Source organism: Sphaeramia orbicularis, chromosome 8, assembly GCF_902148855.1.
Source record: "Sphaeramia orbicularis chromosome 8, fSphaOr1.1, whole genome shotgun sequence".
NCBI classification, from domain to species: Eukaryota; Metazoa; Chordata; class Actinopteri; order Kurtiformes; family Apogonidae; genus Sphaeramia; species Sphaeramia orbicularis.
Genome location: NC_043964.1, coordinates 41,698,517 through 41,723,736, shown reverse-complemented (window position 1 = coordinate 41,723,736; position 25,220 = coordinate 41,698,517). Strand labels below are relative to the sequence as shown.

Here is a 25,220-nt window from a genome sequence, read left to right as displayed (position 1 = left end):
AAATGCAGGATTTAAAGGCAGATCACTAATCCCTTTTTACTTTAATCACATTAAATGAAAAAGTCACAAATGACATCAGGTCTTGCTTTTTTTTTTTTTTAATTGTTTTAATATTTTAATGTTACTATTGTACCATTGCATAGATCTTAATGACACAAGTGCTGCTGTCAGGTCTCATTAGGACAAATCTGACCCCCATGTTCATTTATATGAAAGGAAAATGCCTCTCAGCTTTATTTCTTTGTTTTCTAACAACATATGAAAGTGTACATAGGTTAAAGTCAGCTGCTGCTGCCTGTGCATGTTCAACAGTCAAACTAAATGATCAACATGAGGCAGTATTCACAACACAGTCAGTCTCAGTGGGACAGTGATTATATAAGTCACTTCTACTCGCTCTGTGTCTTGGATCAGGAAACAGCTCTGCTTTTTTCTCTTGTCCTGCTGTCCTGTATTGAAACAACAGACTTCAGTGTCTCTAAGGCAATCCCATGTCTCGCCGTTTGGTCCTCTTGGTTATTGAGTTCATAACGATCAAATCTCCTCTTCTATGTGCAATCAACTGTTCCACCATGACAGCAGCCCCAGCCCCGGCTCACAGATAGTCCCCTGAAAAAGAAAAGATAAGAAAAAAAGAATTAGCAATCAGATAAATGAGGTCATTTTATTTTGTGCTCACAAGAGTTATACCTACAAATGGTTATTTTAGTACTTATGTCAGTAGTTGTAAAGCATGTTTTACTCCATCTCTTTAAGGGGGTAATTCCACACCTTCTCACTTCACCCTCGTAGTTCATTTCCTGTCATGGATTTCTTTCCAAAGAATTATATGAAAATGCTAAATTCAAGGAGCAAAATTCTAAACTCCAAATACTTTTTCTACTTATGAAAGCTTGAAATGTGTTTATCTGTTTGCATGTTATTTTTCAATGGAGTGGGTTGAAATTAGTACAAAACATCTATAAAAGCCTAATCATCATCTGCAAAATGAATTCATGCAAATACACAAGTTGTTGCTGAAATAAAAAATAATGACTGCAGATAATCTGTAATGTGAATGAAGAATCTTTAATTCCCAAAAATCTCCACAAGGAAACTCTGTGTAAAATCCAGAACTTATTTGGCCCTGCATAAAAAATGACAGAGATCTACGAGGGCCGTTCAATAAGTTCATGGCCTCACCCAGAACAGAACAACACAGACTGATAATTTATATTTTATTTTTCAACATAATCTCCATTTACAGCAATGCACTTGGTCCATCGATGTTCAAGCATCACTATCCCATCACGAAAGAATGTAACATCCTGTATTATAACAACCAGTATTTCTGGGTGAGGCCATGAACTTATTGAACAGCCCTCGTAAGTATTGCATCGAAGTGTTCTTTTTGTAAATTTTATTGTTGATTATATTTTCCTTAGAAGCATTTTAACTTTACTGAAATTCTTTTTTATGGTGAAGTGTTACTATTTATTACAAGTGTATAAACTGAAAATTAAATCTGTTACTTTCTTACACCATTTATTTTTTCTAACAGTTATTTTAACAGTTTTCTCTATACCTACTGAGCCCCTTTTTCACCTGGAAACTTAGAAATTACAGGTTGTAATGTTTGCTCTGTGTATCTGGACAAAATAGTAACTTTAGTTTAGTAGCTCAACAAATCTACTTCACAGCTTCAATGTTAATTTTCAACTCTTCATTTTAGATGAGTTAATTATTTATGAATACTGATTAGATTTCAAGAACCACTATTTACATCATTAAATGTTGCATATTTTCTTCAGCAGCTTTATGGATTCAGAATAAATTTCAGCCCAAACCAGTGAAAAAACAAAAACAAAAAAACATTTTCTTGGTATGACAAGTAAGTCACAACTTAATGACCATGGTAAAATATGGGTCCCAAGACATGAATTTCAAAACTTAAACACTATTTGGATCAGAGCCTCAGGATTTTGTATGATCCCATGGACTTTGTTAAAGTTTACTTGTTTTTTGTTATGTAAGCCATAATATAAACTTGTAGAAGAAGGTGAGTTAATAATGACCAAAAACCTTTGAAACACTGCAAGAAAATTGAATGTTTCAGTGCTCTCTAGTGGCTAAACAGTGGTAGGGTATGTGAGTTGATTAGACCTGCTTAAAAGTAGATCAGAGGTTATAATGTACTTTCTTCAGTATCATGTTTTTAGTTGACAAATAACATTAAAGTGTGTTCTTACAATCAGAGTGTATGGTGCTTCCTTCTTCTCCACACTGGCCGCAGCTGGTGGCGCTGTTGACTGTCCAGGCTGCGCTGGCGTGTCCACGGTTGCAGTGGCTGGGCCTGTCGGTGACGTGTCCACAAAGACTTCATCTGTCACCCGAAAGCGGATCTCCTCTCCCTGGTCCATGTAGAGGTCATGGGCACCCTCATCTGTCTCATACTCCCAGAGCCAAACCTGTTCTGCTTCATCACTGATGCTGCAGTTAAAGAAGGCTCGACAGCACAGGAGTATGTAAATTACAGCCTAAATCAGTACAAACAGTAGGTATTTTCATCAAAAACTAGGTCAGGATACAACTTTGCAGGCTGCTGAAGTGACTCTGGTGGAATAAGAATGTCATCAAAGAAGCCCATGGTCACTGTAAAACAGAAGGTTGCAGTGTTTACAGCTGTAACACTACTGTATGATGTCTGGTGAGGGTCACATGAGAGCCTTCAGTCCCTGGTCAGACTGTTTTAATTGTGATTTAATGCACAAACCCCAGATCTCATTACCATGAAATCATAACTTTAAAAAAAAGCAACTTATCTACATGCATAACTTTGACCTACTTATGGCAAGATGGGTACAAAGACATACTTTATATTAATCCACATGAAAAGTAAGTGAATAGTTTGTCATACTCATTATTTGCAGCCCTAATCCTTCCAATGTTGACAACATGACACCTATCACATATTATACTCTATAATTTATTATGCTGGGTTGCAAATCACACTCTTTACTGCAATGGGTTTTTTTTTTTGGTTTTTTTTGCAATTTCAGCAATGTTTTTTTCTTTTCCCCTGAGGCATGAATGCAAAAAGGACAAACCAACCAACACAAACACAGAGGATGGTACCTATTATAGGGGTTGTTGATTCTGCATGGACATGGTTTGGGTATAAAAAGTCTGACACAGACTAGACTACCACGGTTTTTTAAATTATGCAGCAGATAAGAGGCCAACACAGGAGCTGATTTTCACTTCTGCCCGTGGGCCCTTGCAGTACTTGTTACTGATGCTTAGTGTGGCTGCCTTTGCCCACTGACAGCAGAGGAGTCAAGTTGCATCAGAAAATGGCACCTTAAAAGGGTCATATTTTGCTAAACCCTCTTTTATTAGTTCTTGGTACCTTTATTTGTGTATTTGGACCCTAACAGTTCAAAAAGTTTCAATTTGAACCCTCTAGGTGCTGCAAAACTATCTTTATATTCATTCCAGCAAAAATCAAGTGGATTTCTACAACCCATTTTAATTCCTGCTTAATTTGTTACATCTATAACTAGTTACGTAATGACATTTGCACATATAAAGTCAAGACTTCCAAATAACACTTCTCCGAGTACACCATAATTGTTTTTCCTCAACAGCAGTTGTTGTAAAAACTGGAAAATATGTCCAAACTTTGAGCCGATTACCTAAAATGTTCAGTTGTTGGTTGTATTAATGAACACAAGTGGCTGAAGGGGACAGAAAGCCCGATCAACAACCTGAAGGGGGGAGGATGTGGAGTGGGTCATTTGGTTTTAAAGGGCCAGTGCTCAAAATGACCTGTCTCGTGTCATTACTCAGAAATAGGGTTGAAGATGAGCCTGTGGAGTTTTATTAATGAAGAATTCAGACCTAAGCATAGCATTTACAGTTTATGTAGACCACAGGGAAATGTTTTAAAATGCATGATTCCATTTAGAAAAGCAAAATATCACTCCTTTAAATCACTCAACATATAGAAATATATAGAAAATGTAATTGCCATTACACCAGAAACCAAACGATGGCAAACAGACACAAAGTATGTTAACCAGAATAGCAAAGGGTATCACTTCAACAGGTCACAAATAAACAGCAGCAAGTTTGGTGGAAAAATACTAAATGGTTTTTGCAGTTATTCTCAAGAAACAAAATGACTGGTAGACAGACATGACCACTGTTCAGAAAAACTTTTTTCTTTTTTCAGTTCAAATCAATTCAACTCAATTCAAGACCATGACTCGTCCCCAAGGGGCAAGTGTTTGTGCTTTAGTAGCAATAAAAACAACAAACGATATTGACAATAACAATAACAGAGTGAGACACAAGACGACAATCGCATAAAAAAAATTGGTGGTGCAATAAAAACATGTACTTAAATGAAATGTAAATGAATGATAATGCTACCTGTGCTGTACAGAGCTGTGCATAAAGATGGTTGAGGGTATGAAGGAGGATTTGTATCTATTTGTTTTGGCTCATGGTTGTCAGAGGCAGGAACCAGAGGGAAAAAACTTACATTCAGAGTGCAGAGGGTGAACACATTCAGACACAATGGATTTTGCCTTCGACACCTGGTTATTGTACAGTTCTGAAAGAGATTTTTGCTGAATACCAATGATTTTACTGCTGGCTTTTGTTATCCTAGTTAATGAGTTTTTCTGTTTCAGATTGAGCACCAGCAAATGAAAACAGACACTGCTGACTTATGGTGCCCAAATACTCTACAGTTTTAAGAGCCTTGTCATTTTTACAGGGTCAGGGTGGTGACGTCTAAAATCAGTGCACATGTCCTTGGTTTTAGTGACATGTCATCAATTATCAATTGTCATCGTCTGTTTAGAAGCATTAGCAATAGGTCTGATAATTAATTTAGTTTTAACATCATCACTCCTGACATCTGAGAACTTCTGTAAAACATTACATAGGCCTGAAAGTTATGTCAGTGTGACAAAAGGATCACTATCTCCACTCTTCTCTCAATCTGCCTCCACATTTTTTTAGTGGCTGCACTATGTGTCATTGGTTTGCACACGTACTCAGACTGTTGTCTGCAATCAACCAGCAACCAGTGCAGATAGGAGAATTTAATAAAGAGCAGGATGATGAGACTTTAGTTTGAAATAAGAAAAATAGTGTATATTTACACATCCTGACCAAATAAAATCCCAAACATTTTATTCTGTTGGACTGTGTTTAACTTTTATTATGTATGCATTCACCTTTCGATCATTTCAATATTTCAATATGAGTGGCTTTAAAGGTTGTTTTGAACACAATTATAGGAGTTTCAATAATCTCTTTAGTTGCTTTCTTTGCTGGATGTGGGCCAATAATTTTAACTTTCTTTAACAGTTTAACATCTTTTCCATGATGATGGGATATGTCTTCTGACATGGTTGTTTAAGAAATGCGAAGCTACTTATTCCATCCGATAGGGTTCAAGAACTTGTTGCAGCGGAAACATACTAATTACTGCAGTAATTATTCAATGGAAGAACCTGAACTATTTGCTGAACTAAATCCAGGTTGGGACTTTTTTGATCAAGTAGTGTATATTAGAACTGCATATCTATGTATTTACAGTGTGTGTGTGTGTGTGTGTGTGTGTGTGTGTGTGTGTGTGTGTGTGTGTGTGTGTGTGCGTGTGTGTGTGTGTGTGTGTGTGAATTATAAATGTCTATTTCTTCTGAAAAAGACTCAAACACTACTAACTTCTGTTGCCACCAATCTAAGAATCATATCATAAAGTCTACTAATATGAGTCATAATATAGGCCTATGTTTATTTTGTTTGCATCTACTTTTTCCATTTGTGGTTTATCTATTTAATTTATAGACAGTGTGATGTAGATGTATCATTAATTGAATATGAAATGATGAATATTGGGAGATGAGGCTTTAGTCATATTGCATACCTCTATTCCTTCCTCATATTTTTCTTATGAAACTGAGAAGAAACACAAAGATACATTTATAAGGCTTTAAAATGGCCAAGATAGTGTTACCATGAACTCCCTCTTGACTGCAGTACTTGATCTTGCCGACTAGGATCTCATCCAGGAAAGGGTGAAAAACAACGTATCTGAAATGTACTACCAGAGACACAAAGGAGAAGCAGCAATAAATCAACACGGAGGAGTGTGATATACGTTCTAAGACCATAAGAGTGAGTATGAGATAAATTACAGTTATCTCATCTACTTACCTTTAGTATGTGAGGCTCCATCTCCTGGGAATATGTAGGAATCCTCCAGTTTGGTGATGTCATATAAGCAGATGCACAGGCCAACATTATAGACCACCTGAGGAGTTGAAAGCAGGTTAAAAAGTGTAAACAATGCTGAAATTACAGTTTTCCAGAATTGTACAACAGAACAACAGAAGTTCAATTAATGTGACCAGTTTGCCACATATAAATACAAAAGTGTACTCACACCATGGTGAAATGATTAAAGCTAAGCTAATATATGTGGCTGTGTTCTGAAGCTTACTTTTTATAGTAAGTTAGTGCATTTATTACATTTTTCATTGTCAATGCGTTGCAATAATAATAATAATAATAACAATAATAATAATAATAATAGTAAGTTGGTAAACAATTTTTGTGCCTAAAAAATACAAAGGAAGCTAAAGGGGAAAATTAAGTTGATACAGCAATGTACAATTTCAGTCAAAAACCTTTCTTTGTATGAACATGTTTTTTTTGTTTTGTTTTGTTTTTTTATTTATTATCATAATAACACAATACTTTGTAGAACTAAAGTCGTCAAAAGTCTCACTCCATTATTTTGCTGACAGTTTCTTCTGTTCAAAATACTCCTCTTCTTCCTCATAGATAATACAGGGTGTCCATAAAGTCTCTTCATAATTTAACAAATTTATTACAAAACCAAATGAATAGACAAATCTGTGGAAATTATTTAAAAAAATGAAAAGTAGATATTGAAGGTTTTTTTGCCTCATTTAATACACCTCTGTGGGAGCACCATTACTTGCACAAAGCTAATCTAGATGGTACTCAGTTTCTTGCCATCTTGGCTGAAGCATAGCCTCATCAATGGTGCCGATGGCATCAGTGGTCTTTTGCTTGATTTTTTGCTTCAGGTGGTTGATGTCCCGTATTTTTGTTCGATACACAATATCTTTAACATAACCCCATTAAAAGAAAGAAGATTAGAATCTGGTGAATGAGGTGGCCAGGGAATTGGTCCATCCCTTCCAATCTACTGGACTGGAAATGTTTGATTTAGGAACCCACCAACATGCAGTCCCCAGGTCGTGCACCATCTTGCTGGAAAATGATAGTTGGTTGAAGGTCATCCCTTTGTGCTGCCACATATTCAGATGATCCCACAATGTGATTAAAAACTTTGATAATCCCTAGTAGAGCATATCTCATCTATTGCTTTGGTAATACATTTTTTAAATTGTAAAGAGACTTTGTGGACACCTTGTATATGGATAACATACGAGCAGAATGAAGTCAATGAAACACTTATAGACTAATCAGCTAAGGAAATCTAGTGAATGAATATATAATATATAATTTACAATATATAATGAATATATAATATTATGATAATATAATATTTATAATCAAGTAATTTAGTTCAAAAAATCTTCATAAAATTGTGTCAATATTTGTGTTTTATTTCTACAAATGTTCATACTGTTTCGGTCAGTGAAATTTACATATCTGCAAACGTACTGACTTATAACATTTAGGATGAGCTGAAGGATGAAGGGTTCTTTTAGGGGATGAGACAATTCTCTTCCTTCTCACTAAATAAACTGTTATACTCTGTATTAGTTGGAAAATACTTATGCAGGATTAATACCAAGATGAAATCAAGACTTATTTTGACCTCATGAAAAGCTGTTTTTTTACAGTTTGTAAAGACGATGATCTCATAGAATAAAGAGCATTACTGATTAAACAACTAACAGTACATGAGCAATGTCAAACGAGCTCGACTTTCATCATATTCAACAGTAAAATTTATCATACACATTACTGCTGCAATCAGAGGAATTAAAACCTAAATAACCCTAACACTGAAAGGGAACACTTTGCCAAAGTATATTTTGTTGATGACATGTACATACTTTTACTCCAGCTACGTTTAACAAGGTATTGAAATAGATACTAAGTTACAGGTACTTTTAATTAAAGGATATGAATATTTGTTTAGGTTCTGAGTGCTTTTGTGCTGTGTTACAAAATGTATAAAGTATACTGATTTATTTTAGTCATGATCAGTTGACAAGTCTAAGGGGTTTTGCTCCCTTATTTTTATCGTCTAAATGACTACACTGAGACTGGGATAGACACACTCACCTTATTGGCCAGCTTCTTGTTTAGTTCCTCTGCTATGGCCTCGTTGAGTCGTCTCTGGAAGTTCCACGGAGGGATCCTCACAGTATCCACCATCTCCACCAGCACAAACATGATGCAGCGACGACACTATCCAACAACCGAGCTGAGCCTGTAGTCAGACCACAGGCCGTTTTACCAGGACGACATCTCCTGCTGGAGACCTTTTCAAGGGTCCAAAAACATTAACAGCTCTTTACAAATAATTTTGAATAAGATCAAGGAATTGGTGAGTTATAAGTCTGAACTATACATGTTGTAGCCGCGTGAACATTTGCGACAATGTGGTTTACGACATGTCGCAACACTTAAAGGGACAGTGCACACTTATTACAGCAGTGTAGAAACACTTCATAGACCAGTGGTTTTCAACCTTTTTTGTCTCATGACCCCATTTTAACATTATCAAATTTCTGGCGACCCAAGACATTCAAAACGGAGACATTTTTTTGCTAAAATTAATTTGTTTTTGATCATGTAATAGTTTGCTATACTATGTTGCAAATAATCGTTAATTTTAGATGACATTTAGTCTATATAATGTACACTATTATGGACAGAGGCAGAAAAGCCAGGTGTAGATTACTGCATTAAGTAAGAATTTTATTTTCCTTGGTCAGGATATGTACAGTCAGTCCAGCTTATATTTACAAGGCTGCAAATTAGTACTGAACAAACAAAAACTGCAGAGCTAAAGAGCTAGGCTGCAGCATCTTAAACTGGCCACAATGAACATTTGAAAGATAAAAAGTACCACAGTGCTTCAGTTTCAGCTTCAGAGTTTGTCATGTCTTTTATGTATTGTGATTGCCTCTTTCAACTCGCCATAATTTTTTTATTAGTAAGTTTTTTTTTTAATCAGTTACTAGAAATTTCAGGCGACCCCACATGGGGTCTCGACCCCAAGGTTGAAAAACACTGTCATAGACCGATACAGTAGGTACAGAAAACTCTCAAGAAAACCAATAGGAACGAAAATAAAATGAAAACCATGACAGCTATAGGTATTAAAAAAATAGTAAAAGAATAAAACGAGCAAAAATACAAGATCACAATTTAACTATAGTACTGTGCAATTCTTTGCGTTTGTAATTTTCAGTGTGAATACAAAAGCTGTTAGATACTGAGTTCCTTTAAAATAAAAAATTAAATGTTTATCTGATATGATGCAGAACTTCTAATAATATTCAATAACCACTGCTTTAAGGTGTTCCCACAAAACAGACTATAATATAAATAGAATCAAACAAGTCATACTGTGCATGTTTACTTTTAGTATTTTACAGAACATTTTACAAATATAACTTCTAATCTAACTTTTAAATTCAGACTAATATAATAAACACATGTACCTGCAAGTGTTTTACTTAAGTATTTGGAAACTGAACTGCAGAATTGATACTTCAGTTGAGGATCTGAGTACTTCTTCCAACTCTGATTATATGATATACAGTATGTATGTAAGCAGAGTTAATAATCGAACCAGGAGCTCTTGAAAGCAGTCACAACTGAACTGACATTGACTCCATTAAGCAAATAAAAACACAAATGGTCCACTTCAGAAATGAGTCTTTATTAATATACCGTTTAAATGTACATGTTAGCATATTTTGAATCATTCGAGCTACAAAACTGCAAGCATTTTAAACCATTTGCTTTTGTCAAAATCAAGTATTACATTAAAACAGGAGTGTGAAGGGAATCATCACTATGAAAAACATGTTAGCATTTCACTTTGATTTGCTGCATCTGAGCAAATGAAGCTTGTTGAACTACTCCAAACACATCAGAGAAGCCTGATCAAACAGAGTGAACCTGAGTACAAAACTACACAATGGGCATGCCACCACACAATGCTTTCAAAGGAAAATGTTTCATTTGTCACTTCATGAGTAACACTTTTACATTTCAAAGACCTGAACTAGTGAACAAAATTATTTCCTGTTACATCAAAGTAAAATGGCTGTGTGAAAAGTGCAGACAGAGGAAAGAGAATAATCAAAATTAATTCATATATTTGAAGACAATTTACTGACACTGATGAAGGAGACAACAACCTGCATATCAATGAAATGATTATGGACATGAAAATCTTGTTTTCAAATGCATCTCATGGATACCCATTGTTCACACACCAGTACTTTCATTAGGCATCTTTGGCAGATAAACTGATGAGGAGTGTTTAATGAAAGTGATGAAGTTGATAAGGGCAAAAGAAATATTTTTGTATATTTGCTGCAGTTAAATATATATATAACAATGAGGAATAATTTACTCTTTGTCCAAAATGTAAATCTTATATGCATCTAAAAATAGTTTAAAAAGGACCAAAAAACTAAAACGCTTAGTCTTTTTTCTTAAAATAAACATTTTCAAGGTCAAAATCCAACAGGAACCAACAGTTAAATCTGTGCTTTAATTTAACTTTAAGTCCACAGTTTGTGAAACCATTATCTACTTCTATTACTTAATTATGTACGACACAAAGGGGAACCTATTTTGTACTATCGGAACATCACATTTATAAAAAGGTCACAAATCATTTTTTCTTCTCAACAGGCACCACTCAACATGCCTCTTGCTGCCTCTTTGTTTATACAGATCTATAATCTCCTTTGTTTCTTATGTACACAACCCTATACAAAGTCCAGCTTTATATCACATCATTTACACAAAGTTTGGACTTTTAAGATTATAGGGATTAACTTCAGGGGCTTTAAATATTAATTCAAAGAGTTAGTATATCAACAGCAGAATGAAGACGGATTCACAGGACCAGCAGTGTGGCCACAGAAAATTAAGCAACAATGACTTCAAACATCCAAAAGCCCACAAAAATAAATAAACATACAGTTTCAGTGGCAAGATTCTGATTTATACCATTTATGGCCATTCTACTATCTAAAAACTCACATATGAATAAGTTGTATGTCAGTTCTAAAACATTGCATAACATAAATGTAAGCTGAGGCAAGAAAATGAAGAACAGTAAAGCAGACCTAAAGTTACTTTCCTATGCCTACAAAGTGCTAGTGTACAGATGCCTGTACACTAGATTGTGCGTTAGTTTCATGTAAGAACACAGCAGGCTTTCCCATGCTATGGAGGACCCAAACCTCAACCTGAGTAAAAAACACAAACACAACTTGTCATCTCCCATTACAACTGCACCAGGCAATTTGACACACCGACAGCTCCAGACAAATGTGAGAAGAAATTTGGTGAGGGGGGGCTAGGGCAAAAACACAGAGAAACTATGTTAACATGACACCCAAACAGGAAGATCAACAGATCTGTACAGCTTGATTCATGTAGTTTTAACTGGGATGAAAATGATATATAATCAACAAGAACATGAAAAAAAATTGGGCCAACATCTGAATGCATATTTACCTTATGCATTTACATTAAATCCTATACCAGAGCAGTTTTACAGCCTCGCATCATCAACTTGATCAGGCTATTTTAAAAAACATATCAGGTTGCGGTTTGGATTGCATGAGCAAGCCTGGAGAAAGCCAAAAGAGAAGCAAGAGTAGCAAAGGAGGACAGACCAATGCAAAACACATATCGATGTTAACCTGATAAACCCATCATGCATTACACGACACACAAAGGAAAAAAACACAGATGAAAGGAAAGCCTAGCAAAGCTAATGCAAACACAACGGTGGCACGGTGAGACAGGTGACCCCACAGGGCAGTCTGCACATCATGCAGTGTTTTAATGTAAATAAAAAAGAGAGCATGAATGAGGGAGGGAAGAGCGTTAGGAAAGTAACAGACAAAAGTACCAGAGTCAACTACAATCTCAACAGGCACAATATGAGAAGTGCAAAAACAGCAGAATGATATCATAACATCTTGGATGGATTGAGAGCAGGGTGGGCTGCAGCTGCACCATGACTGATGGGATTTTACTGATACTGCTTACAGTAAATAATAAGTAAGCCTGGTACTTTCATTACAGTGTGCATCCAGTCAACCACACTGGGGAGACATCTGTTCAAGTCAGTAATCTCAACAGAAAACCCTGCAGAAAAAAGATGTACTTGAGGTGACAGTTGAGAAAAACTACATTCATGTGAGTTAAACAACTTAGTCATCTTATGGGGCCATTTGGATGGAAATTGAGGCAAAGCCTTAAGAGGATGTATAATGAAGAAAAAAAATGAAGTGGGGTAGATATAGAATGTAGACGTATTGAGGTATGAAGACGCCCCTTAACCCTTTTCCACCAAGCCTAGTTTAAGGACCAGTTCAGAGCTGGGGTCTAATCCAGGACCAGTTCATCATGTTTTGACATTGACTAGCTGTCGGCCAGAAAAACTGGTTCTAGATGAGCATCACGACTTTGCAGGTCTAAAGCCAACAACCGCATACAACAGGAGCAGGGGATAGGGTTTTCATGACCAACAAGACCAACCTCATCGCTAGTAGAACATTTTATTCTTCCCAGCCCGAGGAAGTTGTGCCTGAGGTTGGTGCTAGCATTCCTGGGAAAGTGGAGATGTGTAAAGGAAAAGCCATTTCTTAGGTTTGCAACTTGGACCATTTTCAAACTAACACTAGCATCAGCTGCGAACTAGCACTAGGTGTGTGTTGGTGAAAAAAGGGCACGTGTATTAAGTGGCTTATAGTGAATTGCAAGGAGTGAGATAATAAAGCAAGAGGCTGCAAACTCGTCAGTGCTTAACCAACTTTAGACGTGACATTTTTTTTATCTACCTTCATTTCATTGTCTGAATCAGGTTTGTGTGCATTGATAGATACAGTTTTAAAGGTGATGTACAATAACCAATCAGTGGCGCTGATCACAAATAATGCTGTTGTGTTAATACTTCCGTCTACTATAATGTCATAAAGACACACACAAACAGGTTGGACAAACACACTCTACAAACACTACAGGGTTAAATCAATCACCAAATAAGCTTGCTAGTTCATTTGCTGCCACCATGGATGACACTGGTTACAAGAAGCTTTACACAGAGAGGGTAGTGGGTATGTGCAATTGTTGGAGTGCATTTGTGTAACTGCCAACCAAGAGTGCTTTCGTAGTAATCCTGTCTGTGCATCTACATATGCGTGTATAAGTACAGTGTGTGTGTGCGCTTTTTATCTGCACAGCGACCTTGTGTGATGTGTGTATGTGTGTGTACCTTTTGTTTAAGAGAGCATGATTACAGCTGCCCTTAAACAAAATTAATATCATCCATCTCTCATTCACATTGTCTCTCCCTCTTTGCAAAGTTTCTCTCTAGGCCCATAGTTCTTCCTTCTTTACCCACTCAAAGACTCCTTCACGGCTCCTTCTAGGTCCCACTTCCCTCCTCTTCCAGTTACTGCAGCTCTTTCATTCTGTTGAGGGCAGAGCCAGCCTTGAACCACTCGATCTGCGTCTCATTGAAGGTGTGGTTTAAAGAGATGGACTCCTGGCTGCCATTGATGTGTGTGATTACTGCTGTCAGGGGCTGGAGGGGAAAAAGGAAGTAAACAAATCACACTTTGCATTCTTTCAACCAGGAGAATGAATATGTGCTTATAAAGGTGAAGTCTTAACCCTTCCAATATCAATCATGAAAAAAAAATTATGAATGTGAGTCAACGGCAAGAGACAAAAAATGTTTTGATTCTGATTGAATTGTGCCATCAATTACACATGATGTTTGTTAATTGAAAAGATAATTTTGCCTGTTAAAAATGAAAGCTTGTCAGTAAGCTAGGACTGTAGCTTTTAGTTTTTTGTGAAACAGTCATTCATTCATCTCATGTCTCAAACAATATACTTTGTTTGGCCCAGAGGAAAAGTCACCTCTGGATGTAACTCAGGAGACATGTAAGATCCTTCCTTTGGATAATTATTGCAGTGATTAATATGTTTCTGCAACAAGTTCTTTAACCTTAACTGATGCAATGAGGACCTTCTCATTTCTCAAACACCCATCAGTTTGATAGAGAGCATATAGATGAGACTGTGCTTCAATAGAAAAAGGTCATGTGGTCTGATGAGTCCAGATTGCCACAGAGTAATGGGTGCATCAGGGTGAGAGGAGAGGTAGATAAAGTCATTACCCATCATGCATAGTGCCTAAAGTACAAGCCTGTGGTGTTACGATCTGGGGTTGATTCAGTTGGTCAGGTCTAGGTGCAGCAATGTTATTTGGCTATAAAATGAGATCAGCTGAACCCAAAATACTGGATGACTGACATATTCCAAGATGTCAATACCAGGATTCACACGACTCAAAGAGTTAAAGAGTGATTCAAGGAATATGCGACATCACTTTCACGCATGGATTGGCCACTGCAGAGTCCAGACCTGAACCCCAGTGAGAGTCTTTGGGATGTGATAAAGAAAACTTTCCACCATTATCAATACAAGATCTTGGACAGAAATACATATAACATTTATCATAACATTGCATACGCATTGTGTGGCATTAACAATACCACAAAGAGTAAATCGTGCAATCAAAGGTAATTCAACAAAATACTGTGTGTGTCACTTTTTTGGCTTGTATATCAAAATCACCAACACCAAAGGGCCATCAACTCACTACATGTCATCGCCTTCCAGACCATAGGAAAGAAGAAAATTCAAAAGGGTAGGGAAAAAAACAACTAAATTTCTGACCAATCTGAGAGCTGCAGCTGAGTAAAAGGAGAATTAGTCGGTGCTGTAAGAACAAGAACGTGCAAGTTTTAGTGGCTTTGGCTCATAGAGTTAGGATGATATTGCAAATACAAGTTTTATATGTTGTTCTAATAACATATTTTTGCAGGTCAAATAATTCACAATTCATTAGTTTTTATGACAAATTATAAATTATTTGACCTGCAAATGGGATTAAAAAATGATTTGTCTCTCAATGTAGACATTGTTTCTGAAATAAGGTCTCATTATGGTCCACTGCCAGCGTAAAAACTTCCCCTCTGTAAATATAATCTATCTCCAAAGATGCACAGCTGTACCCAGATCACTGCATTGTACAAAATATTACTCACCTTCCCAGGAGCAAATGACTTGAGTCCAGTGATTGAAATGCTGTCGTCAGGGCGAATTTTGTTGTAGTCGTGGGGATCTGCAAAAGTCAAGGGCAGCAGGCCCTGTTTCTTCAGGTTAGTCTCTGTGGGGAAGAAAATTGATTCTCTTATTGAAAAAGAAGATATAATAGCAAGATACTGACTCATACTTCCATCAGGTAACCAGAGATGGGCTCTCTGCCTGAAATACAAGGTCAAGGAAAATAATACATCTGAGTTTTAGCATCTGGTTGTTATCGAGCATGTTACTTGATGTATTAGATACTCAGTTTACACAGAATCCATGCCATTGGACATTTTTCTGCAAGGACAAACAGCATTGAAAGTTTTATATATTGTGTCACAATACTGACTGTATTTCTCTCACAAATGAAAGACATATTTTTACAGCCAGTAGCCTTTTAACTACAAGTATATCAAGGCCTTCAACGTCCTCCTGTAGATGACAACACTGACACTAATGGACTGTAATTACATGTTGGAGACTCTCTAAGCAATATTCATTAGTCCACTCTAAAAACCAGTTAAAGCAATTAAGATACTGCTACTGTGATATCTAACCCTTTGATTAAGAAAACACACAGACTGATGCTTTCATGCTATTTTCTGATGTGAAACTTACCATGGATTCGTGCAAAGCTCTTGACGATGATGGCACGTCCTCCCAAGTGTCGTGGCTCCAAGGCAGCATGCTCTCTGCTGGATCCTTCTCCGTAGTTCTCATCTCCAACCACCACCCAGTTCACCCCATTGGCCTAAATTACACAATTAAAAAAACGGAACAAGGGGGAAGAAAATGCTGCTTTCAGGGTGAGGCCTTAGATGACAAAAATAGAGCTAGAGAATTAAAAATGTGACACAGATTTTTACCTAGAGCTACAGAACCTCTGTTTGCCCCTTAAGTCAGAAAGATGCTGGCCCTTGTAAGACTCACCTTGTAGTGGCGGGCCACGTCAGGCACACCTCCATACTCCCCTGTCAGCTGATTCTTCACCTTGTTCACACCATCATTCTCAATGTTGACTGCTCCAATCAGCAGATTGTTGGAGATGTTGTCCAAGTGGCCACGGAATTTCAGCCAGGGACCAGCAGCACTGATGTGGTCAGTGGTGCACTTACCCTTCACCTGCATACAAGTTATATACGAGCATTACTCTGACTTAGGAACAGGCTTATGATTTCTTCCCCTTAGTGCTGAAAAACCCATGGACTTCTCACCTTGATGAGGACCTTCATGTTTGTCAAATCTCCTCCATGCCATTTGTCAAAAGGCTCCAGCAGTTGCAAACGGTTGCTGGAGGGGTTGACATCCACCTTGAAAACACATCAAGATGAAATGAAAAGAGGTTTCTTTGTATATTTTCAGCACAAATACACACATTAAACATTGGTGTGAAAAAGTCTCAGAAATTACCTTTATTGAGCTGCTCTCGGCTGGTGGGTGCTGGTAGGTGTCCTGCCCTGGGTCGAAGTCTCTGGATGGGAGCTCATCACCGGTGGGAGGCTCCAACTTAAACTTCTCTCCATTAGGAGCAGTCAGGTAGTCAGTCTCAGGGTTAAAGTTCAGAGTTCCAGCGAGAGCCAGAGCTGTGACAATCTACATTAAGTAACAGCAATTAAATGTGCAGTATCAGTCAAATATGTATAGATCTGTGTGCTCATTCATGTTTAAATCACAGCAAAGATTCTTACCTCAGGAGAGGTGACAAAAGCATGAGTAGCAGGGTTTGCATCATTCCTGGCTGTGAAGTTTCTATTGAATGAAGTGACAATAGTATTCTTCTCTCCTTTTTTCACATCCTTCCTAAAGAAAATCAGAAAAAAAAGACAGAGCTTGTCACTTTAATGAGTTCATCTAACATCCAGCACTAAGGAATTCCCCACCATTTATAATTCAGTTTATATTAGCTAAAACTAAGGGATTTTATTGTTTATGTCTTTAAAATGTCGATAGATATGTTCATGTACCAACAAAATTATGATATGCCTTAATATGTAAATTTGTGTTTTTGCCTGCAATCACACAATCCATGTGTAACATATTTGGATTTTCAAAATGAGCAGAGTTCTGATGATCAGTGATGATCAGTATGAAGTTTTCCAAATAGTCTGTACATTGACATAAAAAGATTAAATTGTTTTGTGTGAAGCTGCAGAGTGCTGTCCAGTTGTAGTGCCTGAAGACGTTTCATGGGAATCTATCCATGATTTATCCCTATTTGTTGGAATCTTTATTGGTCAAGACTAAATTCTCATCTTAGAGTCATCAAAGCTGTTGAAAATCATTTTTTTGAAGGTGTGAGGGAGGGGTATTCAGTGAGTTGCAATCTGCAAGATTCCCACTAGATCACACTAAATCATACACACTAGATCCATAAACTTTGTAAAAGGGCTGTGCACCTGTCCCACTGTCCGATGCAGGGTCCACAAGCATTTGCCAGTACGATTCCGCCAACGTCACTCAAAATCTTGGCCTGATAGAGAAACAACACAGAAAACAATTTTCTGCATTTGCTTAATATGAAAATTACACCAAAAATTCACCTACAAATGATAACTTTGTTTTTTTGCCATGAAATTCAAACTCACATATCCATCCCTCTCAATTGTGGCCCGGATCTGTTCAGAGCCCGGGGTGACTGTGAACTGGGCCTTGCACTTCAGGCCTTTATCTAGAGCCTGTTTGGCCAAAGAGGCTGCTCTGCCCATGTCCTCATAGCTTGAGTTAGTGCAGCTGCCAATCAAACCTGCAAGACACAAGTTAAAGGTTTGTAAGAAAGAGAACAAAGAGGAGACTGAATTATCTGAGTATATGATAACAGTGGCAGACTTAAGTACTCCATATTTAAATACACATCTTGTGCATCATGACCATTATAATCATTAGATAAGATATTCCTTTATTAGTCCCACAAGGAGAAGGCTCAACTCATTCTGTCAGTGATTTATATTTCATGTATGTAGTACTCATTCTGGTGAGTCTATAGCTATGTATAATTTGATCTTTCTGTTCCTAGCCGTTATTGACTAAATATGGTAAGAAGTATCAATTTTCACTAGACAAAGCATTACATGCATTAAAAATTGTTGGGAAATATGATCATGAATCACATTAACTGACCAACTTTAACCTCCAGAGGCCAGCCACTCTTCTTAGCTACAGCCCCAATCTCGGACACAGGGTGGGCCAGGTCAGGAGTGAACGGCCCGTTGATGTGGGGCTTCAACTGTATAAGGAGGATGGAAAGTAGACATGATGAAGGACAGTCATATTGTGGGTCATTGTAATGTGGAACATATTTGGCTATGCTCTAAATTCAGCTTTCTAAATTTGGAAAGATTAAAATGACAAACACTGAGAGGCACTTAAGCTTTCACACACTGCGTTAAGCACATGACATACAAAAGTCAGGCAACTATTGGAATCACGAGGACATTGAGGTTTTAAGAAAAGTACATTTAACTATAGCTGTTGTTCCCTAATAATTTCAAGTCTAGTTTATCAGCTAAATGAACATGTTAGAGTAAAACACTTAAAAATACCCAAAGAAAACTTTTACTCAATAGCTATTAATTTTAAATTGATAAAATAGTATACACTATAAGTATTCAGTACACACTGCACAGAATTAGTATGTGGGGCCAAAAATAATAATATGTGGAACACCAACATGAGGAAACCCATGTGCACTCACCTCGCTCAGATTAATCTCAATGATTTGGTCATATTCACACCCTGGATCTGGGACCAAGTCATCTTGAAACTGGTCAGCCACAGAGGCAATTTCTATCAAGGACCAAAGATAGAGAAAAAGACTGAGTGAATATGAAAAAAAACAACAGGGAAAGTTCAAGACCAACAGCAGGAGACGGACCTGCACGGCCAGTTTTCTCCAGGTAGGTTCTCATGCGATGGTTGTATGGAAAAACAGAAGTGGTTGCTCCAATCTCAGCACCCATGTTGCAGATAGTGGCCATTCCTGCAACATTTAAGCGCCACAATTACCTCAGATTGAATTATGATGAGCCAGAGTTGAGGAAACTTCTTAATCAAACAAAACATGGTAGTCTGAGCTGTCACTGATCTTTTTTACTGTACATTTTATTAAGGCTTCTGGTATACCTCATCCTTACCAGTGCAGGAGATGGAATCAACTCCAGGTCCATGGTACTCCACGATGGCCCCAGTGCCACCTTTTACAGTCAGAATGCCTGCCACCTTCAGGATGACGTCTTTTGGAGAAGTCCAGCCAGACAAGGTGCCTGTCAGCCTCACTCCAATCACCTGATGGAAAAAAGCACAGTCTTAAGTAATAGGGAAACAAGTACATCAATGGCAAAACATAGAAAATGTGAAAAATAAGGACTTTTAAAACATATCACATGATGCCAAGAACTCACTTTGGGACACTTAAGCTCCCAAGGGATCCCAGCCATGACATCCACAGCATCAGCTCCACCTACACCAATACAGATGCTGCCCAGACCACCACCATTGGGTGTGTGGGAGTCTGTGCCAATCAGCATGACTCCAGGGTAAGCATAGTTCTCCAAGATGATCTGAACAAAAAAAGGACATTCACAGTCAGTGTTACATGTCCCTACTGGGAAGTATTTGAAATGGTTACCACCCAGAGACTGCATACAAAATCAGTGTACTGTACCTGATGAATGATCCCTGAGCCTGGTTTCCAGAAGCCCACTCCATACTTAGCACCAGCACTTGCAAGGAAGTTATATACTTCCTGATTGACTTCCTGTGTTAATGGTAATTAAAGAGCAGTTAGGACCTCTGTTGGTGTTTTCAATGCAACCATTAAACAACAACAAACTTGTCTGTAGCACAATGCCAAGACCTGTTTCTCACCTGACCTCAGGAACCACACAATTTGACCAAACTGTCAGACTTTGGACCTACTTTTAAGAGAATTGTTGTATTATTACTTCTTTTTTTTAACCTTAAGACAAAAACTAGCAAAGTAAAACTAATTTTGGAATTAGTTGAGTAAAAAAAAAAAAAGACAGTTTTCAAAAGACAAAATATGCAAAGAACAATAAACAAAAAATTAATATGGCTACTGGCAAAATTACCAAATGTTAATTTTAACATGAATAAAATGGCTTTGCACAATATTGGACTTTTAATAATCAATCGTTATAGGTATAAGTTGTCACCTTTTTTAGTTTCTATAAATCAAGGCTTTCTATAGTATACCTTGAAAACTAAAGTCCAATAAAAACTAAACTAAAACAAATCAAGTCCTCAAAATGAACCAGAATTACGGTGAAATCAGAAACCTGACTGAACTAATGAAAATTTCCAAATTAACTCTAACTCTGATAATATTATCATTATATGCATGTGTGTAGATCCATCCAATTAGGCAAAAACATTGACAACTTGCACTGAATGAATGTACCTTAAAAAGTGTACCAGTTTCTACCTTATTTGCATACATCTCTTTTTTTTCATATTTCAAACAATCGCTCAATTGTACCATCCTCCTTTCTTTATTTCCTCAGGTATAATTTGACGTGGATGATTCAATTAACCCCAATCCAAGTTCAATTTCTTTCAGCCTCACCTTAGCTCTCTGTAGGTCCTGAGCTCCTCCAATCTGAGCCTCAATCAGGTGATCACAGTGGATGGTGGACGGAACAGCCACCTTGGGCAGACCACTGCTGATGAACTGAAGCATTGCCATCTGAGCTGTGGCATCCTGCATAGCCACACGGTCTGGGCGCAGTCGTAGGTAGGTTCGGCCACGGTCAATCTCCTGCCCCACTGGATCATCCAGGTGGCCGTACACAATTTTCTCTGACAGGGTAAGAGGTCTGTTGAGCCTGGTAAAAAAAAAAATGGTGCTATCCTTCAGTGCCATCAAATATAATTTCCATCTAAAAATGTAAGGCACATGTTTGGTAAAGGGGTCATTCCATACAAACCAACAGAGATGCAGTTCAAAATTCATGTAAAAACTTATTTTTAAACCTTTAAGGAGCTATGTGTCGTATTTCTACCTTCAAATCTTAAAAGAAAGACCTCAATTGTCATTAGAGTGTTTACAATACAGAGCTATGAAGTTGTGCCAAACATGCCAATGTAGTGGGGATTGTAGAGATATGAACTGGATTTATTAACACTGACAGTCCTGTAGATTTATGTGACCACTAGAGGGACTACTGAGTTAATCTGCCAGTCTCCCATGGTGGGGACAACTAATGCTACAGGGACTTCGACCAAGGAGATCAGATGAGAACCACTAGGAAACAACATTTAGAATTTAAAAAAAAAAAGTGACAAAGTGATAAAATCTAAAAGCACTGTTGTTTTCACCAGTGAGCTCTAAGTGAAAAAAATGGAGTTTGATGTTGAAATCACAGCTTTTTTTCTACATGGGAGAGTTTGATTATGAAACTTAGGGAGGCATAAAGCTATTATGTGATAATATTATTTTTGCTAAGTTTACCGTGTGTTGATCCACTCTCCAGACTAAACTTTGACAGTTCTGACCTTGTTTGGATGATTCCAAACAGATTTTTAGAGCAGCTGTTGACAAGACAAACTGCAGAGAAAACAAAGGCGATTTGTGGTTTTACTGTGGCCGTTTTCTAAACAGAGCAAGACTAACAGAGTTATAATGTAAACTATTAGCTGATGCAGTAACCTACATGAAGATTATAAGAGACAGTGTTATTTTGAACAAGTGTCAACTCTCATCTCTGTACAATCTAATACATTTGAGTACCTGTCAAAATAGCAGGATATGGACATTTCTTTAAAAGAGAACACTTGATGGTCCCATAATACAGATGTGTAAACAATGAGTTTTATAGTTTATTTAGTGAGTGATATGGTCTGTAAATGCATAGCACTGACTTGTTGGTGGTTTTGGTAACCCTAAATTCTTTCTCGTAAGCGACTTTTGCCTGCTGTTGAGAGTTTGGAATATTATTACTACATAGAACCCCTTTAAATAAAAAATGCTTCTTTTGAAATTTAGGATGCATAGCACATGGGAGGCAGTACACAGATTTTTCAAATTCTTCACATGAATGTTTTTTAAAGAAAATTCCTAACATGAACTGAGAAAGCTCTGAGTCCCAGCTAGGTGACATGAAATGACCCAAGGTAAAGCTGGCTTCTAAGAATACTGAGACAGCTAAACAAAATGCCTTTCCTATTCCTGTTTTAAAGCATATGCTCAGTTTAGAAACTGGGGAACACCATCCATCTAAAGTTAGGTCCATGACCTTTCCTTCCTTTCCCTCACATGTCAACACTGTAAATGTCACACGATCTACAGTGCAGCTGTAATAAACACCAGCCATTCCTCCTTAGCCAAAATGTAATCAGCAAGGGCCTTGTGTATGTGCATGTGTTTTTATGAAAGGGCAGCTACTGACCTCTTGCGTACTATGTTGATGTTCTCGTGCATCTTCTCATAGTTAATACTGGAGCCAGGCTCAAAGCGGCTCATTGCCACCTTGGCCTTGGCACTGAAGGCTGCAGAGACATGAAATCGCCTCGCCCCGGTTCCAAGGGCGAGCTAGATCAGAGGAAATAGATGACAATTTAGAGAAGTAATGCCATAAACATAGTGTTATTATAGACTGAGAGTTATACAATAACCATGGAGAGGCAGGCAATACAATTAAAAAAATGAAAAAAATGCTCTCACATGCCCAAGAACATGATAGTTATATAAATAAAAATATTCTGCTCTCTAAAATCCAAGTTCAGAAAAGATAAATATATGCTTATTAATAATAATAATTGCTAATCCTCGTATTTTACATATAACACTACAATCCACTTCTCACATACAGCACTGAACCAGTATAAATTTGAACAAACACTCCCTGATAAAATTTAACCTTTTTTTTAACTGAACTGGTTTGGATCTGATTCATAATAAAAATCAGATCCAAATCCAGATTTATCTGATTCAAATAAAAATTAAGGCTGTGCTTCACAGTTTTGCTACTTTTGGATTAACTGAACATAAGCCATTAATGGATTGGGTTTAAAACTGCTATGCTGATGACAAATCCTGTCATATAGGAGGGAAATCATTAAACCACCCACTCTATGTCATATTCATCCCTTAGCATTCATATTCAGCAGAAAATCACTGTGCTCAAAAATATCTGGGTGAAGGTTTATACAGCTCATATTGCAGCACGATTTCACAGTCTCACATACTGCGGACCATGTATGAGAACAAGGCAGACACACATGCAGTATCTATCTACTAAAATGTGTACCCAAACCGCACCATCTTTGTATGAGTGTGTTTTGAGTATAAGAGATGCATTTAAAGACATGCTCGCTAATAAAGATTTAAAGACAGAAGTTATGACATAATTTAAGGAAAGAATGCTGTTGATCACAATCACAACTATGAAATGATAAATGATTTAAGTGTGAATATTAGGTGTGTTCACGGACATTAAACCAAATGTGCACTCTAAATAAATCACAGTTGGCGAATCACGTGACTAGAGAGAGATTTAGCAGCTTTCGTTTTAGTGAACACTTAGTGTCTTAAAGTAATCAAATAGAATCAGTTTAGGATTTTAGAAGTCATATTTAGGATGCTCACAAACGTGGTGATATAAGGATCTCAGTCTTAGTTTTAAAATTTGGAAAATAAAATGACGAACACAGATCAGAGCTCAGCCCGCTGTCAGCAAGAGGATAATTTAGGAGTGAGTTTTAATGCTTGTTAAAAACATAAATGTACCAGAAACCTAAACTACTGAGAGGAGAGCATAAGCAAACACCCCCGCTTCGCTATAAGCGTTTGAGCTTTCATAAAAACTTGTAACCTTGCGATCACCTTGCTAAATTCAAAGCACTGGAGACCATTATTAGCCACAATTGAGTAGCCAATGGTTGAAATTAACGGTGTTAAAGATGATAATAAGGTTTAATATTCTTTGCAGTCAGGCGGGACGTTCATTATAGCTGTCTCAATGAATTGCTGTTAGGAGTCAAATCGGGACACGGTGACCTGTCTGGCAGCACCTCGGTGCAAATGTCGCTACTGTAAATCAACAAGCACTAATGGCAGCGGATGAACTAGATCTATAACACATCTGCTCATACATATGTGCCCAACAGTATTGCAATTCAAAACTCTATGGAATGTAAATACCGTTTTCTTACCCGAAGCCTACTGACAGTCAAACAGTAAGACGCCATTTTGTTCACTGACAAAGATGAGTGTCGCACTGATGTGATGTCACAGGTGTTGAAATCCCGTTATTTTCAATCATTAAACAAACATCATTATTATTATTATTATTATTATTATTATTATTATTATTATTATTATTATTATTATTATTATTATTATTATGTTGGGGGGGGGGCAGTTATATTTCCGTAGGTGTTTTCCAATTATTTTTTTTAAATCACCTGTTATATGTATTTTTTTTTCCTCAAAAATAAACATATTTCTTCATTTGTCCTCTCTATTAATATTTTTTTCGTTTCTTTTTTTTTTTTTTTTTGGCGGGGGGGGGGATTTTTCATTTTTATTTTGTTTTATTGCAAGTTGTTTTTTCCCTTGACATCACCTGCATTTTGTTCAAATTCATTTGAAGGTGTGTCACACATTGAAAAATTAAACTATATTCAGTGACAAATAGTTGTCAAGTAATTATAATAAAATCTATGCCAGAGAGTGGCTTATTATTTCCGCTTATATGATTTGAAACGGCACGGATATTTTCACTTACATTAAAAAGCAGTACCGCACATCATTTATTATCCTTTATTAATGA

General features: G+C 37.1%; 2 protein-coding genes across 2 annotated transcripts; both read right to left on the bottom strand.

Annotated features, from left to right (window-relative positions):
* Positions 1–86: 86 nt before the first annotated feature.
* Positions 87–8,664, bottom strand: polr3h (polymerase (RNA) III (DNA directed) polypeptide H). Its single transcript, XM_030140089.1, has 6 exons — positions 8,347–8,664; positions 6,214–6,310; positions 6,014–6,100; positions 2,568–2,631; positions 2,229–2,463; positions 87–609 (listed from the first exon to the last, which is right to left on the bottom strand). The coding sequence occupies exons 1-6, from the start codon at positions 8,455–8,457 to the stop codon at positions 559–561; spliced, it is 645 nt and encodes a 214-aa protein (XP_029995949.1). The 5' UTR covers positions 8,458–8,664; the 3' UTR covers positions 87–558.
* A 1,270-nt stretch (positions 8,665–9,934) lies between these two features.
* Positions 9,935–24,659, bottom strand: LOC115423345 (aconitate hydratase, mitochondrial). Its single transcript, XM_030140088.1, has 18 exons — positions 24,601–24,659; positions 22,836–22,978; positions 21,014–21,272; positions 20,093–20,185; positions 19,830–19,988; positions 19,563–19,713; positions 19,304–19,408; positions 19,124–19,215; positions 18,550–18,655; positions 18,018–18,175; positions 17,829–17,902; positions 17,121–17,232; positions 16,843–17,025; positions 16,647–16,742; positions 16,363–16,554; positions 16,051–16,183; positions 15,390–15,511; positions 9,935–13,855 (listed from the first exon to the last, which is right to left on the bottom strand). Exons 1-18 carry the CDS (start codon positions 24,634–24,636, stop codon positions 13,724–13,726), a joined length of 2,346 nt encoding a protein of 781 aa, XP_029995948.1. The 5' UTR covers positions 24,637–24,659; the 3' UTR covers positions 9,935–13,723.
* Positions 24,660–25,220: the final 561 nt, after the last annotated feature.